General features: G+C 44.3%; 1 protein-coding gene and 1 long non-coding RNA gene across 2 annotated transcripts in view; one reads left to right on the top strand and one right to left on the bottom strand.

Annotated features, from left to right (window-relative positions):
• TCF12 (transcription factor 12) overlaps positions 1-25,758 on the top strand; it is a 402,539-nt gene extending 376,781 nt beyond the window's left edge. The window contains exons 19-20 of the mRNA XM_052646128.1: positions 5,675-5,828; positions 25,191-25,758. Coding sequence (XP_052502088.1) covers positions 5,675-5,817 — 143 coding nt within the window. The 3' untranslated portion in view covers positions 5,818-5,828; positions 25,191-25,758. The remainder of the gene's footprint in view (positions 1-5,674; positions 5,829-25,190) is intronic.
• On the bottom strand, positions 10,552-24,483 carry LOC128053738 (uncharacterized). Its single transcript, XR_008199963.1, has 3 exons — positions 24,410-24,483; positions 11,049-11,221; positions 10,552-10,786 (listed from the first exon to the last, which is right to left on the bottom strand). It is a non-coding gene; the product is annotated as an uncharacterized LOC128053738 (long non-coding RNA).
• Positions 25,759-26,013: the final 255 nt, after the last annotated feature.

The raw sequence follows: 26,013 nt of genomic DNA, 5'->3' as shown, positions 1-26,013 counted from the left end.
AGTAGAAAACCTTAGTCTGAAAGAGTATCTAATATCTAGACTTATCCAGCTGCCTGCTAACTTCCGGGTCATTGTTATGGGTACTGACTTTTTCCACACCATTCTGGAAAACTATAGAAGGAGCCATTGACTGATTAGAATGAATAAAACTTAAGTACACTGAACTGTAACTTCATTAGAGACTGCATGAATATTAATAAAAGCCTGTCTTCCTCCTACCCTTAAACTCTGGACCTCAAAACCCAAAGCCCTTATTTTACAGGTTTCTGTAAAAACCATGAGATCCATGTAAGATTCCTTGGAAAACACTGCTGGCTGTCTCAGTTTTGAAGCCTTCATATAGCCCATAAAGCCTGTTCCTTGTCTATAGAAGCACTTTAGACTTTGGTGTAATTGCTTTCTTTCCCTGCACTTTATCGGCAGCAGTTTTGACTTCTTTTGGTAATGTGTTCACTTTTGAAAGTCTCTTCATCACTGCAGGGACCCCACTCAGTGGCCCCTGGACCCAGCAATTTCTGTAAAGATGTACATGACCTACTTTGGACATCCTCTAGGCTCTCTGAATACCTGCTTTGGAATGGGGTGGTGTTCCAAGACCACATCTAGCTATTCACATCCTGTCATCCTTAGACAAGTCATTACACCAGGAGGGCAACCAGACCTGGGTCTAAGTGCACCCTTAAGAAAAACAGGAAGTGGCTTCCCTTCCAGGCCTCAGATTTTCCCAGAACACTTGTTGGGCATTGGTGCCCCATATATCAGAATCCCATCTGGTCTGTCACTGGCAATTTAAACCTCTTCATTATATGACTATAATTTTATCATTACTTTTTTACTAATCCTCAGTAGATTTCACATATTACCTTCAAGTTTGTCCTGTCGGTTTTACTAAAGATTAAATTAGTGGTCAAACGCTTCCTCCTCAAACTCTTTCATAGCTCAGCTTGATAAACTCATTTCTCTTCTTGTGATAATTTAGGGACAATAAAACTATTAGGATTTTAGTTCCCCAGTCTCTTAGTGAATCTGAAGATAAATAAACTGGGACAGTGATTCTCAAATCTCGCTGGTCTCAGAATCACCTGAGGCTTTTCCTTTTCCCAAACAAATTTCCTACCCTCAGTAGATTTAATTTAGTTGCAATGAGATGGTCAAACATAGTAATGCTGCTGCTGCTGCTGCTAAGTCGCTTCAGTCGTGTCCAACTCTGTGCGACCCCATAGACAGCAGCCCACCAGGCTCCCCCGTCCCTGGGATTCTCCAGGCAAGAACACTGGAGTGGGTTGCCATTTCCTTCTCCAATGCATGAAAGTGAAAAGTGAAAATGAAGTCTCTCAGTCGTGTCCGACTCTTCGCGATCCCATGGACTGCAGCCTACCAGGCTCCTCCATCCATGGGATTTTCCAGGCAAGAGTACTGGAGTGGGGTGCCATTGAAAGTGGTCAAAAATATCCATTGATAATATACCACTGAAATGAATAAAAATGGCATTAACCCGCAAGGATAAAGGGGAGATAATAGCAGGTGAGAGAGTAAAAAATATGTGTAAGATAGTAGATAGAGTAGTGGTAACTGACTGACTTAGAAGAAATTAAGTGGAGTAGAGAGGAATACCATCAAGAAGCAGATAGCCCATCCCCTGAAAATCTCTGGATTTTGGAGGTACTAATTATTGGGAAAAAGCAGAAGTCAGGCATCAGACCCCAAAACAGAAAAGATTCATTGGAGCTCGCTGTGTAAGGCTGGATCCCTAAGTCTCCTCTGTACTACATATTACTTTTCCCTCTCTTCCCTTCTACCATAGAAGTCAGAGGGGTTATTTACTATAAAAAATGAAATCTGAAAGACTGCAAATCTGGAACATGAAGAACAGGGAATGGGTGAAGCATGAAGCTGAACAGTGGGACCCCTAGCCCTATATTCTGCCTTGCTTCCCTAATGCCAGCAGCAGAGTATATTAATGCTGTCCTCAAGGAAATTGGATAATTCTTTTCCAGAGAAAATAAAGTGGTCTAGAGAAAAGACTTCCAGGTTTAGGAATTCCTGAGTAATAATGCCTCACTTTTAGATTACCATAGAGTAAAGCCCACCAGTTAATGTCTTACTTTATGTTAAAGGACAACCAAAGATTTTAAGAAAAACCAGCATGAAAAAGAGAAATTGAGATCAAACCAAACAAAAGAGAAACTCAGAAGAAAACAAAAACATGCAAAAAGCATTAGGAAACTTTTTTGAAAACTAAATATCTTCCAAGAGAAAAGGTATGCATAAAAGAGAAGCCATGAAAAAGAAATATTCGGGTAATACGATAGCAGAAAAAATATAGTAGAGAAGTTAGCTGATAAAGCTGAAAAAATCTCCTAGAAAGAGATGAAAAATAGAAGAGAAGAACTAGTAAAATTAGGATTAATCTAGGAGTCTAGCATCTAACCGATAGGATTTATAGTATAAGAGCAGAAAGGAATGAAGGGGATTATCATGGTAATAATACAGGAAATTTATAAGTACTGAAGAATACATGTCTCAAGATTCATAAAATCGAATCTTCTATTAAGAATAATGATTTAAAAAATTACCTCAAGCTAAAGTGTATCATTATGAAATTTCAGAGCATCAGAGTTACAAAAGCGTATCCTAAAGCTTTTAGAGACAGCATTTAAATAGCTCACAGAAAAAGGAACAAGTCAAAATGTCATCAGAGTTCCGAAGTAGTGCTGGATTCCAGGAGATAGTGGAGCAATACCTCCAAAATTCTGAGGAAGAATCATATTCAACCTAGTATTCTGTACCTACCCAAACCATTTATTAAAATGTAAAGATAAATACATTTCAGATACACAAAGGCTTTAAAATTTTGCCTCCTTTGAACACTTCTGAGAGAGCATCTGGAACATATGGTTAAACCAAGTAAGGACATAATCAGCAGAGCCAAGGGCATAGCACCTGGGAAAGAAAGGGTCTACCACATAGGAGTAGCAGAAGAAAATCCTGCAGCAAGAACTGCTGGGCCTAGAAAAGAACCAGTCCATACTGAAAATAGAATACTGTTAGAAGAAAGGTTTCCCTGGAAATAAGATAGAATTAATAAACAATTGATGATGTGTTTGAAATTTTAGGAAGAAATGTTGAGAGGCATTTGTTAGATCTGTTTGATCATTTTAAGGGGGAAAATTAGCATTAGTAACAAATGAAAAGCAAAGCAACTATAAGCTACAGGAAAAACAGCCATATGAACAAAGAAACAATCAGTATAAAATTATTGACTTATATGTTTGTCCACATAGATATGATGACACATATTTACCTAATCGTGGTATTATAGGAAATAACTATTGAATTAGCCAAAAATTGTGCTATAAACACATTAAGAAGATGGTATTATAAAAGAGGCAAATTCTCTGCCATCTACCAGAGGGCAAGAGATAGACACCTGATAGAATGGGAATGACAATCACTTCTCATGCCCCACAGGGAATGTCTGACTTCTTCTGAAAATTCCGTGGACAGAGGAGTCTGGCAGACTACAGTCCATGGGGTCACAAAGAGTCTTCTTAGCTTTACATCAGGCCTTCTTGACTACGTAACATGTTTGCCATGGGCTGCTCACACAGACCAGGAAGTATGAAGCAGCAGCACTAGCTTTTGCTTTTTTGAATCAAAGCTCACTTTACTTCACATTTAGTAGAGCTTGTGTGTGTGTCAGTCACTCATGTCCGACCCTTTGGGACCCCATGGACTGTAGCCCACCACTCTCCTCTGCCCATGGAATTTTCCAGGCAGGGATACTGGAGTGGGTTGCCATTTCCTTCTCCAGGGGATCTTCCTGACCCAGGGATCGAACCCAGGCCTCCTGCACTGCAGGTGGGTGCTTTACTGTCTGAGCTGCTAGTAGAGCTTACTGTAGCATACTCTCTTGGTTCTTCCAGTCCTGAGTGTTGTCTGACTCCTTGTAGGGGTCTACAGTATCTTGTCTAACTTGAGGTTTTGGCTCTTGTCCTTTCCTTCCCAGCTATCTCAGTCATACCTCCTAGATCAAGTGTGACACAGAGCCATAGTAAGAGCGCTATTAGCTAAGAGTGCTATTAGCTAAGAGTGATGTTCCATGGAAAGAGAAATGTGAGAATGGTTCGGTTAGGGAGTGTTCAAAGCCTGTTTGGATTTCACGTGTTAATTGTGCCCTCTTTTCAGTCTCTGGTCATCGTATGAGACTCTTGCCTACACAATACAGGGGATGTGACACCTCATGAAAGACAAGCTTCTCATCAGTCAGAGGAGTACAATCACTTGTTAAGGAAGCAGCTCCTGGTATTTTTACATAATGATGGACATGCCAATTTCTACTATAAGTTATCCTGATTAATTAAGTACCTTCCTTCTTTCATTGCTTCCCCAGAGTTGTATAGGCTTTGTGTCTTTTCCTAAATTCAGGGGCCTAGATGATGAAGTGTTATTGTGTATAAGTAATAGTCAATAGAGTCAGTAAGTTTACCATATAGTAAAGTCTTTTACCTACTTTTTTAAACTCAGAAGTGAACTATAAATGTATCTTGATATATGCACATTCAAATATGTTTTCACTTTCCCTGAAAGAGGAGATGCATTTAAAAAAAAACTCTTATGTTGCATTCAGCTGGGCCATCGTTTTAAGAAAATCTAATATGTAAAAAAAAATCACAAATTATACAAAGTATTGTTTTCACTACAGATTAAGTGATCTTTCTATATTATATTCATTAAGATATTTTAATCAGTTTATAAGAGTAACTAGCAACTTTTATACTGTATATTATAAACTGAAACAAAAAACTACACCAGGAGGCATCATGAGTTAAATATCTTGTACTTACAACTCATTTAGAGAAATTATAAAGGAACTGTTGTTCCTAAGTAGGTTTTCATCCAGTGGGTCTTTAGTTCAGTGAATTGTCTTTATTTTATATGGTAATATCCCATACTTTAAGCGCCTTTGAAAATGCCCACATCAGAAGTTCCGTTTGGTCTTCTCTGCTATCTAATTTACATACAAAGCGGTAAAGGTTTTTATATAAACCCCTCAGTCACAACCCCAACTGTAGAAAGAACATCTCAGTCATCTCATCCTACATAGAAATCAAAGAAGAAAAACGGATATACTCAGGCTACCTCTCTTCCTGGAGGAATTGGCACACTTTCCTATAGAGGAATGGCTGAGGGTGTCTCTCAGTTTATCATTTTCTGAACTGGCAGAATTCTGGATAAAGCACAGATGTCCCTCTCCAGTACATAGAGAGTGTCAGCATTCATAGCAGTTCAGAGTATCACACCTTTGCAGGACATTGAGGAGGTTCAGTAGTCTAATAACAGCACTTGCTACAGTGTTTGGACGAAACAGTAGAAGAATGGCTTTTAGATACTGATGTAGATCAAGTCAATTCCTGGAAAACCAAGTAATAAGAATACACAATATGGTCAGTAAGAAGTATAAGTTTCAAGGCTCATTTAATGCTGAGGTGTTTTGTGAGCATATATATCATTGTTGCCTCTGCAGTGTTATTCATTATGGAAATGAAATTACAGAGAGATTGGTAATCCCCACAAAAAGAAAAAATAGCAGCAGTTTGTTCAGTTTAAGACCTAAGAGTCTGTGATTCATAACTTGTGACTCTAATGAGATAATTATTTTCCCTTATTTCAGAGAGGAACCTTAACCCCAAAGCAGCCTGCCTTAAGCGAAGGGAAGAAGAAAAAGTTTCTGCCGTATCGGCAGAGCCACCAACCACACTGCCAGGAACCCATCCTGGGCTTAGTGAAACTACCAACCCTATGGGTCATATGTAAACAGCAGCCAGGTAAGTATGTGTATGAAAAAGTACATGGAAGTCCTCCAGTTCATCTCAAAGTTGAGTTAGAACCTTTGAATTCTAACCTTTATATTCTCTGGTGGCACTGGTCATGATAAAGGTCACATGTAATTTGGAATCCAGCAGCTTATTTTTCTGCTGTGTAGTTAGAGAACCCATGCCATTTTGTACCAAATTACTGTTCTCTTTAAAATGTGATACTATGTGTATGTGTGTGTGTGTGTGTGAGTGGCTCAGTCATGGCTAACTCTTTGCAACCCCATGGGCTGTAACCTGCCAGGTCCTCTGTCCATGGAGTTCTCCAGACAAGAATACTGGAGTAGGTTGCCATTCTCTTCTCCAGGGGATCTTCCCAAACTGGGGTCTCCTGCATTGCAGGCGGATGCCTTACCATCTGAGCCAGCAGGGAAGTATATTTTGATTTATAAAGAATTCGGGACTGTTATGTTCTAGATCACCATGTATACTCCCTCACGTGAATATTATTCTGATCCAAGAAAAAAACAGTCCTCTGATTTATCTGTCAAATAGTACTTTTGCTACCACTGGTGGTCCTCACTCCCCTACCTAGAAGTACTTGGTGGCATCATCAACCAGTTTTTTTGTTAGCCATCTGCCTCTTCTTTATCATGAGATCTTCATACATAAAACAGTGCTTTCTTCCACTTGAATCATTAATGCAAGTCTGTAATACTCATATTCTTTCTCCTGTAAGAATATCAGGTTCACCTTTAGGAATCTATTCAGGAATGTAAAAGTGTTGTGTACGACAGAACCAGAGCATCCTTCTCTAGGGAATTTACTTGTTAAAAGACTGGTTTTTTTATCTTCCTCTTCATGAATTAAATACAGTTTGCTTCTTTGTGATTTTTTTTTTTTTTTAACAAAGTGACAACAGTGGTAGCAGGTTGTTGTCCAAGTAGTTAGATAATGTGAACCATCTTTTTCTTAAAATATATACATTCATTTTATCTATAAGTTATAAGGTTAATGTTTGCTGTGACAGAAATTAATATAGAACATAATTAAATATTTGGATCAGTAACAAAATACAGCTTGCAGCATGGATTAGGTATAGAAATGGGAACTTCATTTTTATAACCTGCCTTCACCAGTGTATAGTTATTTTCCTAGTTTAATCCACAGAGTAAAAGCAATAAGTAAAAGTAAATGGATGTGAGATTTGGAGCAGGAAAAATACATTCAGTGCAATTTCATTTTGTTAACTTTGTGGATATCTCATTTTGAATTTCATTTCATTTGGCATTTGATAGAATATTTTGTAAACTACAAACGTTAGTTAATAACCCAACTTTACTTGAAGAAATTGATTTCCTACCACCTCTTCATATATCCTTCTTAGGATCAAACTAGACAGAAATGGATGATTTCATTTGGGGACAAAGAAAGGGAAGTCTTGATGTAATTATTTAGGTGTCGACTATAATTCTAACATTAGCACACAGGAAAAAGCTCTCAATCACCTTTCCCACCAAAAGAAAAAAGAAAAAGAAAATCAGCAATATAACAGACTATGCTTGTCAAAGAGAAGAGCTAGTGGAATTACAGATCCTGTAAAACCCAAGCCATTGCTTCATGTCCTGTAGAGACTATAGAATATCATGAAAAAATATTTTTATTCAAAAATATGTTTTAAGGTCTTTAAAAACAAACCAGTGTTCTTCCGTGCAAAAGCGACTTTGTAAGTTGGTAGCTTATGTAAAGACACCTTCCTGTGATCAGGTAACCTGCTGCTTTTGAGAAGAGCACTTCACATTCAGTGTGGCATTGCCTGCCCCAGAGGCTTTGTCTTCTTTGTTGCACGCATTTCCTCTTCTTCTCTGCCCAGTCTCTCTCTAGCTCTCTCTCAGTCAGCTTTCCCAACCTCACATCTCTCTCCTACTGTTTACTTCCTGTTCTTTCATTGCTTCTGTATCTCCTACTGCTTTCATAGTTCTATTTTTAATCTCTCTTATGAGGAAACTCCCCAACTTTAGGTTAAAAGTAAGCCTTGAACATTGTCATCTATCAAAAAGAATCCTTTTTTTAAAAAGTATGGGCGGGGGGGGTGGGAGTTGTTCAAGGTTATAAGAAATGTAGTAAATGCACTTTGTTCCATAAAATTTCAAAGGCCTAGTGTTGATGAAATTAAAATACATTTAAAGTTAGCTAATTTCGTGAAGTCAGTCATCTGGTTTCACCTGATAACCTTCAATTCTTTATAGAACTGGATAGCAGATTGAAACCAGTAAGAGATAATCAACTACTAGAATCAAAATGATTGATAAAAATGGAGGACCGCAGAATGACTGACTAAACAGTGCAAGAATTTGCCACCACGTAATATAAGGCGAAGTAGCTTTTTCTGTTGCGGTTATCCATCCCTAAGAGCATCACTCTAATTTAAAACCATTCTGTGGTCCTTGTTTAATAAGAAAGTGAAAGGTATGATTCTTCCTAAAACTGTTTCCATCCAAAATGGCTGAAATGGGAAATTTCAGAGCTACTACGATATATATTATATTAAGAATATAAACATAAAATCTGTAGTAATAGAGTAAAATTCTCTTAATAAATTTGTTGAACAAACATTTATTTGAGGACCTACTATGGACCAGGAGCTGAAACCCATGTAAAAGTGAGTTCAAAGTGAAAGGTTTTTTATTCAAAACTTTTGTTTTCTGAGGTCCCCGCCCTCAGAAACTTTCAGTTTAAAAGAGAGATACGTAAACAATTAACAAACTACAGTGAACTGGATGTAGCAGTAAATATGTCTTAACGGTGTCTCCCCACTGAGAGCTGGACACGCAGACCCTCAGAGCTCAGGCATTGCCCACCTGCATGTCGCCAAAACTAAGGTTCACATGATTGCCACATACTTACATGAGCCCCTTTAGAAACCTTACCACATGCATCAAGAAAAGCCATTTCGGTCATACCTTTAAAGAAAGAACATGTGTAAGTTATGTAACTATGAATTTTTTGTCAACCTGGGCATAAATGAGGAATACCAAGTTGTTTCTGGGAAGGTGTTTGTTTTTATCAGTGATGTCCTAATTGGTTCTCTTCTCTCCCTTGGCTCTCCCTGCCACAGTTCCAGAGTTATCAGTAGGCTAGATAGAAGGTGACCTCTCCTCATAAGGACTTGGACAACTCAGATTATCTGAAGACACAAACCTGATAGGAGGGAGAAGAAAAAAAACACTTGAAGCAAGAAATGCAAATGTAATCCTACGATCAAAGCAACTGGTCAACACTTCCATCAGAAGTGAAGATAGGAAGCTCATCAGATAGAACGTCAACCCATGAGATGTTTGCAACAGATCATTTTGTTGCAAGCAGTGTGTCGCTTCTGCACAATCAGAGACTGTCTCGATCTCTCCACTCACCGTGGAAGTTGCCTTGTGCCTAAACTGAATTGACAAATGCATTGTAACTACAAATTTTATTTATTGTTATGGAACTGTAAGGTCTACATATAAAGGGAAAAAGTTAATGGAAAGCTGATCTCCACTCAGCTGATGCCAGCATTAGTTAAAGCTGTTCACGTGCAGAGAACAAAGCAGTGACAACCATTGGCCCTTAGCATTCCCGGCATACCTATTAGTGTCTTAAAAAGGAAGGGAAAAGTCTTTTGTTGCCCTCTCCTGTCCTTTTGCCATATGAATAGTGTTTTCCATGAAATAGGAGAATATTACTTGGTATAGCATTTCTTTCGTGTTCATTTTTTCATTCGTTTTTATTTTTTTGTTGTGGCTGTTGTATTTGGTCTCTGAATCTGAATAGATTATGGTCACAGTCCAGAGTCCTCCACGTAGCTCTATGTGCTTTGCATATTTACCTTACAAAGATAAGCAGAGACCATCTGTGACCATAGCCTAGCTAAGATTTTAAAAGGGGAAATTTTGTCCCCTAGATTTTCCCCAAAATAAATATTTGCTTTATTTCCAATAATAACCAAGACTTTTCAAGCTTCTAGGTTTTCATAGTAAAGCTTGTAATAGCAAGAAGTATAAATTACAAGTGAAGAATTTACTTTTTAGAAATTGCTTTGTTTTCCAAGCAGTAAGTACTACATATAGTACTTGTAAAGTGTTAGCTGTAAGTAAGCACAAAATGGATTTAAAATACAAAGAAGATTTTTCAGGCTGTGATTATGTTGAACATAACAACCCAGTAGTCAATAAGGCAGGTAGTGTGATAAATGAACACACCACTCTGAGGCTAATTACCTAATGGAATATAAGAGCAATGGTCACGCGTGTGTCCTCCTTCTCACCTTTACTTCTCTGTCATTTGGATGGCTGGTCAGTGGGGAGGAATTGGATGGGTGATGTAATCAACTGCAAATCGTCTGCCCCGTCCCAAGAAGATGAGCCAGATTAGCATCAAACCAGTCCTAGTCAGTCCATCTTAATACTGTGCATTAAGGCACCCCTCTGTCTCTAATCCTTAAGAGTTGTTTTTTAAGACATAATAATCACTTTGAACTTCCATGAAACCTGTCTTCCACCACAACAACCCTGGGAGAGAAAAACATGCTGAACAAGGTTGTCTTGGCTTAATAATTCCTCATAGCCAATATCAACAGTGGCAATCAGCACACAGAAGAAAGGACCCAAATCACTATGTAACTTAAAGATTTCTGTTAATTTGAAAGAACAAAAACAATTAAGACAGAACTTCAGATCCTCCGATCAGGATGGTTCCTAACAAATCACTCTTTTGTAAACGTAGTGGACATTTTGGTTACTTTAATTTGCCTGTATTCTCCAATTACATCAGACTCTTATCTGTGGCCTTGTTCTTCATTTCAGTGTTAATCAGCTAAACAGAAGTTGTTGCTTATGATGTGTGAGTGAACATATGCCACTGCCTGGCCTTTTTCTTCGGAGCTTGTTGTCTTTTTCGCTATATTAGACTCTGCAGTATGCCCAGAAGCTTTCCTTCATAAAATAGAAAGAAAAAAACATTTGGCTTATTTTTCACTGTAGCTAGTCTTTTATACAATAATCTTGTAAGAAAATTTCTTGAATTCTAAATATTACTCTTTCTAGATTTTTGAAATCGAAAAGTTTTCAGTAAAAAGTTTCTTACTTTATTTTATTATATTAGGTAGTAAAAATGTAGGGTTATTTACCATAACCTGTTCATTAATATCAGAAATTTACAATAGCATTTTAAGACCATAGTAGGATTCTAGCATACCGTGTAGTACCTATGGAGTATTGTAAGAGCTAATTGTTCGAGATGAATTGCCTCTCATCTTGTTCTCCAGTTTCCATTGTTGGTTTATTGCAGATTTGTATCCTGTGTCAAATTCAAGGTATTATTGATAAACCTTTCAACCAGCAGCAAGAAGTTCAAAATTTTTTCTGTCACTGTAACAGAAAACACAATATGTATATAACATTTATGTAGCAATAAATGTGCCATCTTTTTTTAACATAGTAAACTAGTGAGTTTTTTACATTCCTCTCTCAAACAGTAATGCATTCTGGTTTTTTTTTCCCCCACCATCTCATTGTTCCCAGGAATGCCCATACTGCTTTTTTTTCTTTTCTCCTAGCTTTCTTTAGATATAATTGACATATGATATTGTGAATGTTTAGGGTGTACAACTTCATGATGGATATATGTATATATTGCAAAACAGTTACCACAGTAAGTTGCGTTAACATATGCATTACCTTAATGTAGTTATTTTGTGTGTGGGGGTCGGGGCAAGAATTTCTAAGGACCACGCTGCTTTTCTTTTGTGCTTTGTCTGTGACCTTATCTGGAAAACCCATCAAAACAGAATCAGGCTTGTAGAACTAAGCTGATAATGTAAGTCTATAGCTTCTCTGGGTTATATATTTCTCCTCTTACCCTCTTTACTGATAGTGGCCATTTAGCCTTTTTCTGAAGACCTACCAAACAGTGATTAGTAGTTAAAATGTACTTATTTACAGATTTAGAGCAAAAATGAAGATAGAAAAAGACGCAGATGAAGCTTTTCAAATTAACATTCTCTGAAGCACTTTCATATGTTTTATGCCCTCTTCTTCACAAAAAGCCTGTGTATTAGGGGATGGTATTTTACTGTTTTCAGATTGGAAGCTCTGCGTTTATTCCAGTTTCCACATAAACCCCCACTAACACTCCCCCACCAAAAATATGCATAGTGATTATCCACAAGGACCTCATGCCAAGCAGGAGCCTAAAAGAAACAATGGATAAACGTTTTTGGACACACATTTGTAGGGTTTATATGTGAGACACCTGGGTCATCCTCACACCCTCTTGGAATAGTGGCAAATTGCTTTTCTTGGTGAATTACAAAATCTGCTGTTCACATTGTAGGCCCAGTGGATCATTTCACCTGTGGGAGTTAATGAAAAGAAACATTTTAGTCTGATTTCTCTTTATACAGATTGATAATATAAAAAGGTCCATCTCAGAATAAAATATGGAATGTCAAAGCTGAAATTAAATCTCAAGACTGTCTCGTCAGTTCCTCATTAATAGATTTCTAAAAACTGAGGCCCAGAGGTGTTGTATGTCTCCAAGAGCACATTGCTAGTGATAGACCAAGATACTTAAAGTGTGTCCTGTAAAATCTCCTTGCCTTTCTGTTCTTTGTCTTGATAGATCTTTCAGTTCAGTTCAGTCCAGTCGCTCAGTCGTGTCCGACTCTTTGCGACCTCGTGAATCGCAGCACGCCAGGCCTCCCTGTCCATCACCAACTCCCGGAGTTCACTCAGACTCACATCCATCGAGTCAGTGATGCCATCCAGCCATCTCATCCTCGGTCGTCCCCTTCTCCTCCTGCCCCCAATCCCTCCCAGCATCAGAGTCTTTTCCAATGAGTCAACTCTTCGCATGAGGTGGCCAAAGTACTGGAGTTTCAGCTTCAGCATCATTCCTTCCAAAGAAATCCCAGGGCTGATCTTCAGAATGGACTGGTTGGATCTCCTTGCAGTCCAAGGGACTCTCAAGAGTCTTCTCCAACACCACAGTTCAAAAGCATCAATTCTTCGGCGCTCAGCCTTCTTCACAGTCCAACTCTCACATCCATACATGACCACAGGAAAAACCATAGCCTTGACTAGACGGACCTTTGTTGGCAAAGTAATGTCTCTGCTTTTGAATATGCTGTCTAGGTTGGTCATAACTTTTCTTCCAAGGAGTAAGTGTCTTTTAATTTCATGGCTGCAGTCACCATCTGCAGTGATTTTGGAGCCCAAAAGATAAAGTCTGGCACTGTTTCCACTGTTTGCCCGTCTGTTTCCCATGATGGATCTTCAGGCCAGTTCTATTCAGTAGCTTCACTTTCTTTCCTCTACTGCATTTTTTTCTTTTTCTCTCTTCTAGTTCATTTACTTTTTCTTCCATGGAAACTCAAAAAATTTAAATGTACATCACATTGTATGTGTGTGTGCACATGTGTGTGTGTGTTGAAGGTTAAAGAGTATTAGCTTTACCATCAGTCTTCAATTCAATCTGAGCTCAACATCTAATTAGCTCCATTTCCTTATCTGAAAAACGGAGATACTATTAGAATTGTGTAAGTATTGAATGAAACAATGTATGGAAAGCTCTTACCATGGTTCCTGTCACATAAGTACTCAATAAATGATAAATATTTTTAAAATAAATAGTAGCTTTCCTTGTAACCAGCTCCCAGGAAGATTCTTCTCCAACCATCTTGTGAAGAAAGGTAAATGGTAAAATCAACTGCAAGGTGATGTCAGCCCATCTTTGCAGGAGTCTGCATTCTTTGGGGGCAATTCAATGAATCATTTATATTCCATGCCCTCCAATGGGTATATTTTATTTAAAAAAAAAAAAATCACGATTTGAAAGAATGAGCCAGTAAGCTGTGCCTGGTCACACTTCATGGGCTGACAGCTATGTCACTTTGGGTCTTCGGGAAGGAGATACCAAAATGGAATTAGAAGTGCAGGGGATTTATTAGAAGTAGTACCTGTGGGGAGAGAATCAGGAGTAATAAGGATGGGCTTCAGACCATAATGCAGGTCTGACATCTGTGAAAGGAAGAGGAAGGAGAATTAGGTAGGGAGAACCATGATTTTGTAGCTCTGGAGAAAGTCCTGGGCAGTCCTGAGGGCCAGGAAGATTGCCTATTGAGTTTTGTGTTGGACAGAAATGGTATGGTGCCAGGGTCCCTGAGTTGAGCAGTCATCTGGGAGTAAACTGGATAGACAGGCCTCGGTTTGAACATTCCAAAGGTTCTGCACCTGGAGGCTGACGGCTAACTGCCCTCCCCTGAGAGGTTATCCCTTAAAGGGAGATCTCAGAGGTGAACCTCATAGCTTCCACGGGACTTCATTACTACTTCCTACAGAGATGGCAGAACAAAACCAGAGGGTCTTCTGCAGTCATTGGGACCACAGCTGACCTCAACAGGCTGATCAGAATTTCCAAAACTGCAGTTCTTTCTCCCCTGGCATTATGCAGTCAAAGAAACCTGCATGTGTCATCAAGGATAATCCCACTCCTCTGGTCCATGGTCCATGATGTGGACTGCTATAATCTGGCTCTGAGTCCCTGAAGTTGCTGTGTTAATCTGCCGTTCTTGACTGGACGTTGTGATGGTCTCTGCCTTCTGGGTCAGTGGATGGTCCTCGGGGTCTTTATTACCAGCTGGGTTTGGAAGGCCATAATGTCCTCATTGTTTTAAGGTGTTTCCCTACTCTGCCTCTAGCCCCTGGAACTCTCTATCTCTGCTCTGTACTTGGGGCATGTTCGTGTAAGTGGAAATTTCTTGTCCTTTTTCTTTCCTTCTTTAACCAGTTATTGGAGAAGACACCCTTCAAAGGCTTTTCTGTGGCCTTTGGTCTAGACTGCTGATCTAGAACTGATGTGGAGCACTGCTGTATGCTCCCAGTTTCTCCTCACTCCTGACAGCGGGTGCACCCCTGGACAGGGTGCCTGGCTGTGTGGTCTCTCAGGCTCTGGACTGTTTTTATCCCTGGGCACTGCAGGCACAATGACCAAAGTCTCCGAGCCTGTTAAAGCCTGTGAAAATGCAACCTGGAAAAGTGCTGAAAGATTAAAAGTAAGCTGAAAGTTTAAAAAACTGCAAAAATGAAATTAATTTTAAAAACAATTACGAAAATCGTTTCAAATTTTTATAGCAAACTAAAATAACTATTTAATGTTGGATTTGAGCTCATTTAATATATTTGGTATTCTTGCCTGTAAAATCCCATGTACAGAGGAGCCTGGCAGGTTACAGTCCTCAGAGTTGCGTCTGAAGACTCAGACACAAACTGAGCGGCTGAGCAAAGAATATGATGGAAAGGACTTAAAGAACTTCTGAAGACCTGACATCCTCAGTTCCTTCAATTCCAGTCTCTCATTTAATACTTTTGTCTTTGGCTTCTTAATAGTCTCGGGAAGACATACAACCACGTCTTCGCCTCTGAAGGCGAGGGCCACCAGTGTGCCTCTGAAGATCTAATGTGCGTAGGCCCTGAGGACCCCCAGAGAGCACGAGTTCTTTAGACGCGCTAAACAGACCACTCCTCCCTTCCTCCCACGGTGAGGCCTTTCTTCCCCTGTCCCATGCAGCCCTTTGAGATTCTTTGCTTTGTCCCATTGCTCTGGCCTTCTTCAGCCCTGTCTTACAAGCCTCGGTTTTCCTCGTTGGACTGAGGTGGTAGCCCAGGTTGGGAGCTGGTCTAGGACAGGATGTCTGGTCTGCAAGCTGGAGGGATCACCTTGTCCTGAAATACATACAGTCTCTGTCTGAGTACTCCCAGTGGCCACCCTTGCAGCTAGGGAAGCCGGATAGTGTTCCAAAGCAGCACAGTGGAGAAGCTCTGGCCCCTCCCTTGCAGGGCTGTGGGCACTGGGAGGCCCTCCCGTGGGGCCACCCCACACTCAAGCTGCAGCCCCTGGAGCCTCTCCTGAAACCTCTGTCCTGTGGGGCTAAACCACCAGACCCACTCACTCCAGGGCACCCCCAGGCCATCCTGCCTCGCCCTCATTAAAGCCTGTGCTGAAAGGAGCGGGGTTGTTTTTCAGACTCTTTCTCAGGCAGGGAGGTATTGATCAACCCTGATAGTGCGAAGAGCTTGATCTCACCCCAGACTGGCAGAGATTAATTAGCTTGATTCCCTAGCATAATCCCTAATTAGGCACAAGAAGAAAGGAAAGAAAGCACAAAGGAACTATTCTGTCCAGAGCTGGAGGGGGAGGAGCAGGAAACTAAGGAAGAAACAGGTAAACATGTCTCAGCACCCCTGAGCCTCCTGCCCACTCCCAGCCCGCCGAAGAGCACAAACAGTGCTGAAGAGGGGGTGTCTTCCTGCAAGGATCACATATGAAAATGTGTGTTTAGTTTCTTTGCTTTGCTCCCTGCCTAACCACACACAGGAAGGCACGATCAAACCAGACGCTTTGAAATAACTGCCCTAGGCTTACTCAGCCTTCAGGAGCTGAGGATGCTGCAGGGGAGAACAGCTCCATTGGGCTGGGAGAGAGGTTGACTAGGGAGACGGAAACCACCCTGAGACCCAGGCAGAAATAGTGAAAGGAACGATTTCCTGCAGCAGTGAGGCAGAAGCCATCTTGTTCCATTGTTACAGGAAGGGGGACCCCTTCCAGGGCCCGAGAGTGGGCTCTAACACTCAGAAGTGAACTGTCTGAGAAGACACACCTGCTGACAAAGCAAGAGACTATATTGGGAGGAGGCGCCTGGGCAGAGAGCAGGAGGGTAAGCTCGGAGTCCTAACCACTGGTATATCAGTACTTAGTTGCTCCGTTCTTTCCGACTCTGCACCCCATGGACTGTAGCCAGCCAGGCTTCTCTGTCCATGGAAGTTCTCCAGGCTACTATACTGGAGTGGGTTACCAAACCTTCCTCCAGGGGATCCTCCCAGCCCAGGAATCAAACCCAGGTCTCCCACATTGCAGGTGGATTCTTTACCGTATGAGCCATGAGGGAAGCCCTAACCTCTGGACCACCAGAGAAAGCCCTACTAGCATTTTCTAGAACTTTCCAGCCAGGACTAATGAGGGTGGGGAGGGTAATGGGAAGAAGGAGGGGCTTCACTGAATAGCCGTGGGGTTTGGCCTACTGAAACTTAACCCCCCAGAGCTTCAGTTAGCTCATGTGACGGTTATGAGAATTAACTGAGGGATTCAGAGGTGCGTGTGCATGGCACAAGTAGGCACTTTAACCCACCTAACAAAAGCAAACCAAGGGAACAGCAGGTCAGAAAATGATGTAACTATTAAGAAAATAGTTGTCTATATTTTTAGCTGTGATTGTTTTTCTAGAAGTCCTTGTCTTTTAGAGATGCATATGCTGTTTTTCAGTCACTAAGTCATGTTCGACTCTTTGTGACCCCATGGGCTGCAGCACACCAGGCTTCCCTGCCCTTTACTATCTCCTGGAGCTCACTCAAACTCAGGTTCATTTAGTCGGTGGTGCCATCCAACCACCTCATCCTATGTTGTCCCCTTCTCCTGCCGTCAGTCTTTCCCAGCATCAGGGTCTTTTCTAATGAGTCATCAGAGACGCATATACTGCAGTGTTTACAGAGGGAATGATCAGGTGTCTGGAATTAGCTTAACTATAAGGTAGGCAGTCGGGGTGGGATGGAATAAGAGGGTTTAGATGAAACAAGATTGGCTGTGAGTTGTAATTGTTAAAACTGGTTGACAGATACACAGGGGTTCGTTATGCTCTTTATTTTGTAGAGATGTTTGACATTTTTCTTAAGTTGGAAGCGGGGGAAGGGAGTGGGGGAGGAAAGACTCTATCTGAGTGTCCCTTCCAAAAGCTTCCCTGATTCCCACACTGGCAGGGATGGAGTGTGTTTTCTGCTCATCCAGAGCAATGAGGTCCCTGAGAAGACAGGAGGGACATCCAGGGAGCAACCCCAAGCTGCAGAGTCCCTCCGGGGGCCTTGGAGACAGTAGGACAGGGTGACAATGGACAGTGGAGCCTAGCACAGGTGGCCCATGACACTGGGGGCTTAAGGGTCACGGGATCAGAAGAGGTGCGTTAGAGGGGAGAGCGCAGACAGCTGTGGAGAAGGAGGCAATGGAGTCAACATCCTACCTAAAGAAAGGGTGGGGGGATGGCAAGGTCGGGGTGGGGTGCTCCAGGATTAAAGCAGTCCTGAAGGAGGAAGAGAGGCAACTGTACCCCTAGGCGGATGTATCTGAAGAGACACAGGCCACTCAAAAGAGTTCGTGGTCTGGAAATTGGATATGTCTGCACCCCCCACCCCACCCCAACCCCTCCATGCTCCCACCAACTGACAAATGGCGCTGGTTCTAGGCGTTGGGCCTGCCACCATCGGGGGCAGAGGTCCCCCACATGCCTGCCTGGGGAAGACAGGCACCCTGAGCCCTCAGAGGACCAGAGCAGCCCCATTTCCCTGAGGTCCCCACAGGACTGAGAAGCATCCTGCAATGACCCTTCCTCAAGGAAGGGCTGTGTCCCGGAGCAGCTGCCATGGGGGAAAGAATGTGTCAGGGTAACATGTCCAGATCTGCTCGGGGAGGCTGGTAATGGGGAGAGATGACTCTGCCAACCAGTTTGAGGAAAAGTGGATTTTGCAACAAGCTCGATGATGTTAAAAGCTTGGGTGGGGGCGGCCTGAGAAGACCAAATATTTAATATTTGGAAAAGAGACTGTCTAAACAAAGCAATTAGGACGCTCCTTTGTAGTGATATGAAAGAGATGAATTGGGTTTATCCAACATCAAAGGACAGGAGACACAATGGGAAATGAGGCCCATGGGCAGCGTGGGCAGGGCAGAGCAGAGACCTGGGAGCAGAGACTTGGGTGTAGACGAGGAGAGCTCTCTATAGTGTGTGTTTGAGCATCGCTTTGAAGCCTCCTCCCCACTGAGGCTTTCTCCCACTCAGTTAACACACTTCCTAAAACCTCCCCCAAAACTACCTTTTCAAAAGCAGTATTTACCACCAACCAGGAGAAACACAGGAGCCTGACCTCCACTATTTACCAAAGGGTGCTCACAAAGGGTTCTTTCTTGAAGATAAACTGAGGACAGGGGCCTGCCCAGCTGGTGGAACTCTGGGATTCAGCTGAACTAGGTGAATCCTGCCTCTGCCTCCACTGACTGGGTAACCTGAGCAAGTCATTCGGCCTCGCTAAGCATTAACTGCCTATAAGGTGAAACAGTAACCCTTAAGTCACAATGGCACAGTGTTGAGGAAGGAAGCTGGAGAAAGGGAAAAGGCTGACCACAGTGACAAACTAATAGCAGCAGCAGCAAACGCTGGCTGCTAGGGGACTGTGGGCCTCATGTGACAGGGGGTTTAGAGCATAGGCCCATTCAGTATATTGTGGCGTTTCTTAAACTTGCTAAGCTGAGCTGAATTCTAACTTAATACATTCGGATTGACCCATGATTGAGGAGTCAGACGCGCCATTGAGCCAGCAGGAAGTTAAAAGCTCAGTCCAGCCATTGACCTTGGGTCCTCTTGGAAATAAATTAGGTTTCCTGGGCAAACCTCATTCCCATTCCCCCATTCATATAATTTTTCAGTTACAAATTTTTTTTTTAAATTTCTTAGAACCCCGTGGGTCAGGGAATCAGGCGGGGGTCAGCTGGGCAGTTCTCTTTTCCTACGTGGCACTGGCTGGGATCACCCTATCCTTGTGGGGAGCTCCAGTCTAGCTGGGGTGTCAGATAGGTTAACACCAAGTTCGAGAAATGTTCACACCTTCCATCTTCATGGGTAGGAGTTCTTTCTAGTGGATGAGAGGATTCCGGGTTAAACAATATTACTGTGTTAGCCAGCTAAGTACACACGGAGGCTGGAGAAGGTACAGTGCAGTACTTTACTCCTAGTTCAAGTCATATCCTCTACAACATGCAGATGGCACAGGGCAGGGCGAGGTGTGTGTGGAGGTAACCCCTGCCTCCTACTCTGCCTGTGCCGCGCTGGGAGTGCTGGGACCTCCGCCCACTGGGCTAACCCAGTGATTCCACAGCTAGCCTAGCTGCAGGCACCTTGCCCCTTCTCCTTCCTGACTCTTCCCTGCCTCCTCTTCTTCCCGTGTGTCCTCCTCTTTGTATCCGACCAGGGCTGGGCCAATCATCCAGGACCATTGTGGATGGACAGAGGGGAAGGGCCATCACATCCTGGAGGCGGGTGTCCGGGAGACGGCCAAGTCAAGGCTCCCACAGTGCATCTCTGTGGTGTGATCAGGTGCCAAGACTTCACTCAGCGTAACTAGAGGACCCTGCGCTGTCCTAGCTTTGGGGTGTGCACGGACAGGAAAGACTGAGGATTTGAGGGGAGATGGGGATGTCTGGAGTTCACACCCCAGCCCCTCCACTGGTTATAAAAAATGGGGGGCAGCCCAAGGAGGCAGGGCTCTGGGCCAGCTCCCCCCCCTTGGTAATCAGTGAGACTCAGGGGAGAGGAGGGAAGGCAGTCCTTTGGGGAGCAGGTGACTCGGGCCGCAGGTGACCCCACAGTTAAAAGTGAAATTGTGTTTCTCATGATTCTGTGGCTCAGGAATTCTTGTCCCACCCTCTCTCTCCAGGCCTGGGCAGAGGAGGGGTTCCCTGGGCCCTGGCAGACACTCTCGGGTCTTCCCTTAATGCTGGGCAGCCCTCTGGGACAGGCTGGTCTCTTTAAGCTAGTTTGGGGATATTTCAGTGGAAGGAACCACAGGGAACCTGCAACCAGGTAACCCTTCGTGGTGGGCTTTACCTGGTGGCCCCGTGGGGTTTTCAGCTGGGCTGCTTCCTTGCCTGGCTCTCAGCTCCTATTTGCTGCCTGGCAACCTGATCCTACCTGTCCTGGAGGGAGAAATCCCATCTCCCCCACCTCCCTCCCCCAAGCTCCTTTCTAGAGCAATGAGGACGCATGGCTCAGCCCCTTGTCTAGAGTTTGGTGGCAGGTAGATGGGGATGTGGATTGGGGCCAGAAATTTTTCTCAATCATTGAATAAAGGATTTAGTTGTTTAGACTAATTAAATATGTTACACTATTTTTTACCACATAGATTCATTTTTCAAAATGTTTAATGTCTCAACTTTATCTAGAGAATGAAAGGCCTATAGAAAGCAAGAAAGGTGTGGGGGAGGATCTTTGAATGTGCCTAGTGAAAAGCACTGGCTGGCTGATTCCCTGAGAAAAGGAACATGGCCACTGAGAACTGCCAACCCAGGGGTCTAGAGACGGTGAGTGTTCCTCCATCAACGGTGAGCAAAGTCAGATAAAATGCTGCTGCTGCAGCTAAGTCGCGTCAGTCGTGTCCGACTCTGTGTGACCCCATAGACGGCAGCTCACCAGGCTCCTCTGCCCACCAGGGATTCTCTAGGCAAGAATACTTGAGTGGGTCAGATAAAGTGAGGGAGCTCAAAACAATGGAGGGCCTGGAATAGGGTAGGGGTGTTTTATTTATCCCCTCAGTGGGGAGTCCTCCAGAAATATCTGGGGTCCTCAGACAGCTCTCTATTCCAGACTACAGGCATCCTCTCTTTTCTCCTGCTGAGAGAGCAAATCCTAAAAAAAAGTTGCTTTTTAATTTCTGTTTTGGTTGTGCTTGGTCTTTGTTGCTGCATGCAGGCTTTCTCTAGTTGCAGTGAGCAGGGCCTACTCTCCAGCTGTGGTGTGGGCTTCTCCTTGTAATGCCTTCTCCTGTGGGAGAGCACAGGCTCTGGGGCTCTCAGACTTCAGTAATTGTGGCCCAGGGGCTTAGCTGCCTCACGGCCTGTGGGATCTTCCCATACCAGTGATTGAACCAGTGTCCCCTGCATTGGAAGGTGGATTTTTAATCACTGGACCACCAGGGAGGGGTGTGGGATTTAGTTGCTAAGTCATGTCCAACTCTTTTGCAACCCCATGGACTGTAGCCTACCAGGCTCCTCTGTCCATAGGATTTCCCAGGCAAGAGTACTGGAGAGGATTGCCATTTTCTACTCCAAGGGATCCTCCCAATCCAGGGATTGAACCCTAGTCTCCTGCATTGGCAGGTGGATTCTTTACCACTGAGCTACAAGGTAAGCACTGAAAGTGAAAGTTGCTCAGTCGTGTCCAACTCCTTGTGACCCCATGGACTACAGAGTCCATGGAATTCTCTAGGCCAGAATACTGGCATGAACAGCCTTTCCCTTCTCCAGGGGATCTTCCCAACCCAGGGACTGAACCCAGGTCTCCCATATTAAGGATAAATATTATGATCAGGAATGATCCAAAGACACATCAAATTATTTGCCGGAGTCATTTGACTTGGCCCATTGTGCGGCTGTCAGTATTGGTCTCCAGACATGGGCCGTGAAGGCCCCTCCAAGGGGCAGTTTGGGGCCAGGATGGTATTGGGCTGCTTTCTACTCCTCCTTTGAGCCCCTCAAATGAGAGGGGAGGTCCAGAGACAGGATGCCCAGAGCCACTGAAGGTACAACCCTGTTGGCCAAGAGGGTGCTGGTCAGAGAGAACCAGAGATGTGATTGGTGTGTGGATTAGATGTGGGTGAAAGATGATAAAAATGTGGTAAGTGAAAGTGTTAGTCACTCAGTCTTGTCAGGCTGACTCTTTGCAACCCATGGTTCCTCCGTCCATGGGATTCTCCAGGCAAGAATACTGGAGTGGGTTGCCATGCCCTTTTCCAGGGGATCCCCCCGACCCTAGAATCGAACCTGGGTCTCCTGCATTCTAGGTGGATTCTTTATTGTCTAAGTCACCAGGGAAGTCAAAAATATGGTAAGAACCAAACAACTGAGAAACCATTCCGGAGACTGAGACCAGAGTAGAGCCTAACACACAGTGAGCTCTGTTACTAGTCATCGGCTGCATGGCTCAGTGGGAACTAAACAAAGAGCACTGGACTGGGATTCCTGTACTTGAGTCTTTCAGTCCAGGTTTTTTGGCTTGGTGTTTCTTTTTTGGCCAATTTCTATGTGACCCTGAGTGAGTCACCTAACTTGTCTGGGCTTCATATTCCATCTGTGTGAATCGTGAGGAAATTGTGGAGAGATGGGGACTAGGCCCAGGCTGTAGAAGCAAAGCACTCAGCCCCTCTTCTTCCTCTGTCACCCCACTTTCTGTGATCCCGCCTAACTGTGGGACTCCTTACTGTGCTTTCAAAGCAAATGTGGAAATCTTGGCACATGTTGAAGACCCAGGGCATTGTTAGAAGCTGGCCAGCGTGTGCAGGATGGTAAAGGCTGCTGTCCCTGTTCTGCCTGTTCTTGCTCTGTGCTTCCTGCACGCGCTTCCTAGGTTTCTCTTCATCCGCCCTGACTGGTCTAGTCTCCTGCTTGTCCTCAGCTGCTGAAAGGGCCACGTTTGTTTTAATTACAATAAGATCCTTGAGGTGGGGACAGGCCTGTCCCATTCTCAAAGGGTCCCCACAGGCTCTCTGAACGGCGATCATATCCTTCCATTTCCTCCGTGTTTATTTTTAGACAAAGATGCAATCGAAGGGGCTCCTGGCCTTGAGGGGAGTCTGTCACTCATAACCTGAATGTGTATATTCCTAGACCAAAGCCCAGACGATCTCTTTGCCCTCCAGGGAGGAAGATCATGAGACAAAAAAAGGACTTTTCAGAGGTGGAGTTGGAGTGCGTTTGAGGAATTTATTCTTTGTATTTGATTTACTTTTCGAACTGGATTCTCCTTCCCACACGGGGCTCTTTCTAGCCCTAGCTGCCTCTGTCCAGGCTGCCTTAGTGTCGGGGTGTAGTCCAGCTGCCCCGCCCTCAGGCCTTTCCTCCCCCACCAGTTTCCCTGGAGGCCCTGCCCTCCCCTGGCCACCCAAGCCCAGCCTGGGGCTCGCACGCCTGGCCCAGCCAGCCTTTAAGTTCCAGCACTGGGCTCCCCCTGCTGCCACAAATTATTGTGAACACTGGGCAGAGGGTTCAGTAAGGGGCTGCTTGGGTTCACCCCACAGGGCAGCAAGCAGTGGCCAACAGTTAGTCGAAAAGAACCTGGGTTATCTGCAGGCCTGCACGCTGCTGGGAACTGTGGAGGAAGCAGGGTATGACGGGGGCCATGGCTGCCGGACTCCAACCCAGGGTATCGCCTGCACCCTGCCCACCTCCTGCCTGGAAGGCCCACCCCAAGCCACCTGACCCAGCTTTCAGCAAGACTCCAGGCTCCGCACCAGCCTGGCCACTGCAGAAGAGAAACCTGAGACCCCTGGGTGAGGAGGGCCAGTGAGACAGCATCAGGGTCCCATCCTAGCAGACCCCGCCCTCCCGCCTCCCAGATGCTCCTTCCCTAGGGGCCAAGCAGTGCCAGCAATGACCCCTCATCCTGGCCCTGCTCCCTGCCCCACTTCAGAACTGAGTCAGCTTTTCCACCTTCCAGGGACCAGAGCCCTGTCCCCAGCCTGTGTGGCCTCAAGGCCACACGGGGCTACTCACAGCAGGACCAGGGCCCACTCACCCACGAAACCCCCAAGAGGCCCTCCGTACCTCAAGAGCCTGTGGGAATGTTTCCATGTCTTGTAAAATCAGAAGGCAAAAGCAAACTTTTAGGCTGAAGAAAACATCTTGGTATACGATATTAACATTTTCATCTTTATAACAACTCAGTCGTAAAATATAACTCCAAATACCATTTTGAGAGTGAACAGGGCCCATCCAGGTTCTGACGCCGGGGAAGGCTGGATTCCTCGGACGTGGCAGTGACAGGATTCTCTTTAAAGGGCCTCGTGTGGATTCTTGGCTTTTTATTTTCTCTCTTAATAAAAATGTGTGATGTTCACATTGTCGCAGAACAAACAGAACCTTGGCTTGTGTTTCATGTCTTAGGAAATGGGTCTCATGTACTTTTGGCTGTTCCCTCATGTTCCTGGTAGTTATAATCCAGCCCCTTTGGAATGGAGGGACAGTACCTCAGGATGCTGGTGAGGTACTGTCAAGACATAAAATGTCAAGGCATAAATAAAATCAAAAGGCCACTTAAAATATAACAATCCCCTCCCCCAACAATAATAAAACATGCATCCAGAAGTCAGCTTTAGTAGAGCTATTCCCCATAGTGTGAAGCCTTTAGGATAGGCACTTGTAACCCCCAGCAATGGGTGCAGAGGGCAGGCAGGTCCCCCTGACAGTCCCTCCCCTCGACTGATGGCCCTGGAATCCCGGCTTCGCCTTCCAGGCTGGCCCTCCTCCCGTTCCCACATCTGCCCTCGGGCGTCCGATGATTCCCAGTTCCACGCCCAAGTGGCCTTTCTTCTTCCTACGGGCCACCCCCTCCTACGTGTCCTCTCAGGGGTTCTGGAAGCCTCTTCCGTATCTATTTCATTATCTCTCCCACTGTGTTAGTTTGCCAGGGCTGCCAGAACAAAGCACACGGGCTGTGTGGCTAAACCACAGCACTCCCTTCTTTTGCAGCTCTTGAAGCTCAGAGTCTGACAGCCTGGAACCGGCGGCCGGTGTCTTCTGAGATGCTGCTCCCTGGCCTGTAGGCGGCCAAGCTGCCCCTGTGTTCTCACCTGGTCTTCCATCTCTCCGTGTCCTCATCTCTCCTTAGAGGGAGCCCAGTCTTTGGATCAGGACTGGCCCTAATGACCTCATTTTAGCTTCATCGTGTCTTGAAAGGCCCAGTCTCCAGTCACATTCTGAGGGACTGGACCTCAACATGGGGATTTATGGGGCCACAATTCAGCCCGCGACACCCACCACCACCTCTCCTTCCACACACAGAAATGGTGGCCAGAGCTACGGAACATGCGTGTGTGAACGGTGACAGTCTGAGAAGTCACAAGAAAGACGATTTTGAGGGCTATGAGCCACAGTAATGGGAAGCATGGTTGCCAACAGGCCAAGTGCTGTCGAGGCCTGCCAGCATCAGGGCCGAGAGGGGACACCGTGCCTCAGCGTGCAGCAGGCTTTCCATGCAGGGGGAGGGTGTCCACTTGGCCAGCCCTAGAGAAGACTGCCTCTCGATGGCCGTACAATCATAATTAAAATGGGAAGGATTTAGTACTTCTTAGTCTAAATGTGTGGGTGTTCTTTATTCCAGGCCTATCATAAAGACCAGTAGCACCCCGTCCCCTAGGCCTTCCTAGTCCATGGTGCCTCGGCCCAGACATTATCTGTCTTTTTAACCAAAAGGTCTGATCCAGTCTGAATTTCTGGTCCGATAACTCAACAGTGATATCTCCAAATTCATGAATTGAGTTTATGAAGAACCTCCTAGAGGATTCTTTTTTCT

This window comes from Budorcas taxicolor, chromosome 10, assembly GCF_023091745.1.
Source record: "Budorcas taxicolor isolate Tak-1 chromosome 10, Takin1.1, whole genome shotgun sequence".
Classification (NCBI taxonomy): domain Eukaryota; kingdom Metazoa; phylum Chordata; class Mammalia; order Artiodactyla; family Bovidae; genus Budorcas; species Budorcas taxicolor.
This window is presented reverse-complemented; position numbering and strand designations above follow the sequence as displayed.